Source organism: Entamoeba nuttalli (genome assembly GCF_000257125.1).
Source record: "Entamoeba nuttalli P19 unplaced genomic scaffold asmbl_3100, whole genome shotgun sequence".
Lineage (NCBI taxonomy): Eukaryota > Evosea > Mastigamoebida > Endamoebidae > Entamoeba > Entamoeba nuttalli.
Window position 1 is genome coordinate 1 of NW_008575834.1, and position 3,798 is coordinate 3,798.

Here is a 3,798-nt window from a genome sequence, read left to right on the forward strand (position 1 = left end):
TATTTATTTATTCTTCTTGAAAAAAAAAAGAACTAAATAAATTAATTCATGTTTTGGTCAATTATTATACAACCTAAAAAAACAACTTCAATTGATACTAACCAAATGATTCATTTAACTAATGTTTGTATCTTTATAAAAGGAAAAATTGAAACCCCAACAAGAACAAATGTATTTGTTAATTCAAATAATAATAAAGTTTTAATAGCTACACTCATTCCTGGACAAATTGAACAACTTAAATTAGATATTGTTTTTGGTCAAGGTGAAATTGTTTCTATTTCAAATGAAGGAAATTATCCACTTCATTTATCAGGTTATATTGTTGTTGATATGACAGAAGCAACAGCAGCTGGAATTGCTGAAATGGAAATATCAAATGATGATGATGACAATGGAATAGAACTTGATCTTGCAGAATCTAATGAAGGAGGAGAAGAAACTAATTTAGATATTCATGCAATTAAAGGTCTTAATCCAATTAATTCACCAACAATCACAGTATCAAATTGGCTTGAAACTGAATTAGAAGATAATGATGCTGAGGAATTAGAATATCATCCTAATGATCCTATTGACTATGCACAAAAAGTAGAAGAAGAAAGTATTGAAGAAAGTAGTGATAGTGATAATATTGAAAAGGACAAAGAACAAGAAATATTAGATGAAAAGAAGATAGAAGAGAAACAAGAAATAATCAAAGAAGAAGATGATGGACTACCTAAAATGGAGTTTGTTGAAAAAAGTAATAGTACTAGTCTTTCAGAACAAATTAAAAAAATGAAGAAACCTAAAAAACTAATGGAGAGTAAACCAAAGAAAAGAATTTCTAAAAAGAGAAAAGGAGGAAACAAGAAGTAGTAATAGAATATATTGTTTGAACTTATTTTCTTTTGTTTTATAAGAAAGAAGAAAAGAAGAACTTATAAATAAATCATTCATGTCATTATTGGATTTAGACCCACAACCAAATCAAAATGCTCTGAATGAAACTATTTTATCTGATTTATTAAATAACCAACAAACCAAAGCAATACCTAATGGACCTTTATTTAGTACTATTCCATTAACCCAACAATATGAAAATCAAATACAAGAAAAAGAACAAAAAGAACAAATAAAAGTTGATCCTTTCACTTCATTAAAGAAGTTAACAAAAAGTAAATATTATCAAGAAGAATTCAAGGAAGTTGAAGCACTTAATGAAATAAATAATCAAAGTATGGTTAAAACAAAACAAGAAAAACATCCAATTACTTCATTTGATTTAAGTAATCAACAAATAAATGTTCAAGAACGTCAAATGGTTGATGGGTTAATGGAACAACAAGAAAAAATACTTGTATCTAATGTTACAAACAGTGGAGGGATAAGAATTGTTCCATCAGAAAGTGAACTAAAAGATTTTGAAAAAAAAATGATGGGAATGGATATCAATAAAATTGGCATTTCATTGATTGAGACTGTTAGTATTGGAAAAGGAAAACAATGTACTGTTTGTTTTAAATTCTTTATAAATACAATGAAAAAATAAAATGATTTATATGAATAGAAAGCATTAGGATATTTAAAATATTTATTAACAAATAAAAAAGGATTTAAACAGATATGTCTTGAGAATCAACTTCCAGAAATATTAAGTCGTGTTGACGTTTCATCATCTATTATCAATGAACTTAAATCATCGGTTGAAGAGATACTTAATCAATAAATCATTTTTCTTAAAGATGGCTATAAATAATCTTAGGTAATTGAAACCTTTTGTTTCAATAAATTAATCTAATATTCGTTAATGATAAAAAATGATGGGGAAAGGAAAAACCTACAATAAATCTTCAAAAAAAAACTCTGAAGAAAAAAATAGATCGTTAAGAAAACTATTAGAAGAAGTATCAAAGAACTATAAAACTAAATACAGGAAAAGATCTTATAAATAAAAACAGTTCAAAGGAAAAAGAAGATGAGAAGCGGTGATATAAAAAGATCAACATCTTGAAAAGATTAAAACACAGATATGTCAGCAGCAGACATTGTTAAAAACGAAAAAGATCCAAGCCTTGTCGCATATTTAAAATCACTTGGAATTGACCCAGATTATGTTCCACCAAAGGATGATCCAAGAAGAGTTGTTATTAGTGAATTTGCAGTATTATTTAAAGAACATGATCCAGTTATTCTTAAATTAAATACTGAAGAGGATATGGAAAAAGCTAAAAAAACACCAATTATTATTAAAGAAGGAGCTGAATTCAAAATGCGTGTTACATTCCGTGTCCAACATCAACCTGTTCTTGGATTAAGAATTTTGAATACTGTTTCTAAACTTGGTAAACAAGTTGCATCTGATGAAGAAATGTTAGGTTCATATCCACCAAAGAATGAGTTTAATGCATTAGAATTACCAAAGAATGATTGGAATGAAGCACCAACTGGAATGCTTGCTAGAGGTGAATATAAGTCTAATGTTAAATTCTATGATGATGATAAAGTTACTCATCTTCAATTCGATTATTTGATTAAAATCGCCAAGGATTGGGATTAAGCTGTCTTTTTTCTAATTCAATTTTTACACTAATTATTTTATTTTTATTAAACCAATAAATTATGATATGAAGTGTACTATTAATTAATTATGTTAATGGTTGAATAGTTTTACTATTAATACTTAAAAATAACCATTGAGGTGATACAATCTCACATTGTGGAGAAATTAAATGTACTATGTCTTTATCTGTTGAGTTATTTGTTATATAATGTGTTACTTTTGAATTAAATGAAAATGATACATTTCCACCATATGCAATAAAATATCGTTGTAGTTCTGTTCGGATTTGTTGGTCAATATCTCTTCCAAAATATATAGTAATAGAAGAAAAAATATTGGGAAGTGATTTAATGATGTGATCATTCACTTGTAAAACAGAAGTATCTTCAAAACTACTATCTCGAGTATCACCTCCATCTTCTAATAATGTATTTCCTGAACTTTCATCATTTGGTGGTTTAATTAATGACTCATCAGGGAATAAGTCTATTGTTCGTTTTGGTGATGGAGTAGGAAGAAGAATGTCAGATGAATTACGTTTTGTAGATTTTCCTTCTTCATCGGGGATAATAAGTTCATTGTAATAAATACATTGACATAACCATTTTAATGAACGAGCACATCCTCGTTCTTCATAAGTCTTTTTTGATGCACCTTTAAATTCTTCAGACATAATAGCAAAGTCAACATCTTTTTTGTTTGATATTTCACCTCCATTATCTTCAATTATTGCTCTTATTGGTTCTCTTTGTTCAGTGGAAAATCCAAGTAATTTAAATGTTTTATCAGAAAATATATTTGTTCTTTTATCATTGATATCAGCAATATCAACACTAACTCTTTTCTTTGTATTTAATGTAGTTTCTTGCCATTCATCTTCAGCCATAGTTTTTTAAAAATGTAAGTTCTAATTGAATTAAGTAATTGTCTAATTGAATAGTTTATATAATGTTGAAAGATACATCAGAAAACTAAAAAAATCTATTAAATTAACTAGAAAAGAAATATGAAACAACTATTCTTTTATTATTTCGTTTTAATTGAATTTATTCGTCTTACTCATTTGTATGAAATACTTCCTCTATTTTTCATCATTGTTTTATTCATTTCAATGAATAATGTCAATTTTGGTTTGTTTCATACTTATTGTTATTTATTTAACTGTTTTTTTATTAAATTTCTATGTCTTTTTGTTGTTAGTATGATTACTGTCAATTTTATTATTATTAACTCAGTTATTGTTTTATTAATGA

General features: G+C 26.6%; 4 protein-coding genes across 4 annotated transcripts; 3 read left to right on the top strand and 1 right to left on the bottom strand.

The window, feature by feature from the left end:
- Nucleotides 1–48: 48 nt before the first annotated feature.
- Nucleotides 49–861, top strand: ENU1_055170 (hypothetical protein; the record flags this gene model as incomplete). Its single annotated transcript, XM_008857972.1, has 1 exon — nt 49–861. One exon carries the CDS (start codon nt 49–51, stop codon nt 859–861), a length of 813 nt encoding a protein of 270 aa, XP_008856194.1.
- Nucleotides 862–940: 79 nt separating this feature from the next.
- On the top strand, nt 941–1,711 carry ENU1_055180 (hypothetical protein; the record flags this gene model as incomplete). Its single annotated transcript, XM_008857973.1, has 2 exons — nt 941–1,495; nt 1,553–1,711. 2 exons carry the CDS (start codon nt 941–943, stop codon nt 1,709–1,711), a joined length of 714 nt encoding a protein of 237 aa, XP_008856195.1.
- Nucleotides 1,712–2,014: 303 nt separating this feature from the next.
- On the top strand, nt 2,015–2,542 carry ENU1_055190 (Rho GDP exchange inhibitor, putative; the record flags this gene model as incomplete). Its single annotated transcript, XM_008857974.1, has 1 exon — nt 2,015–2,542. One exon carries the CDS (start codon nt 2,015–2,017, stop codon nt 2,540–2,542), a length of 528 nt encoding a protein of 175 aa, XP_008856196.1.
- An 80-nt stretch (nt 2,543–2,622) lies between these two features.
- On the bottom strand, nt 2,623–3,431 carry ENU1_055200 (BRAC1 domain containing protein; the record flags this gene model as incomplete). The annotated part of the gene is made up of 1 exon (XM_008857975.1): nt 2,623–3,431. One exon carries the CDS (start codon nt 3,429–3,431, stop codon nt 2,631–2,633), a length of 801 nt encoding a protein of 266 aa, XP_008856197.1. The 3' UTR covers nt 2,623–2,630.
- Between the last annotated feature and the right edge of the window lie 367 nt (nt 3,432–3,798).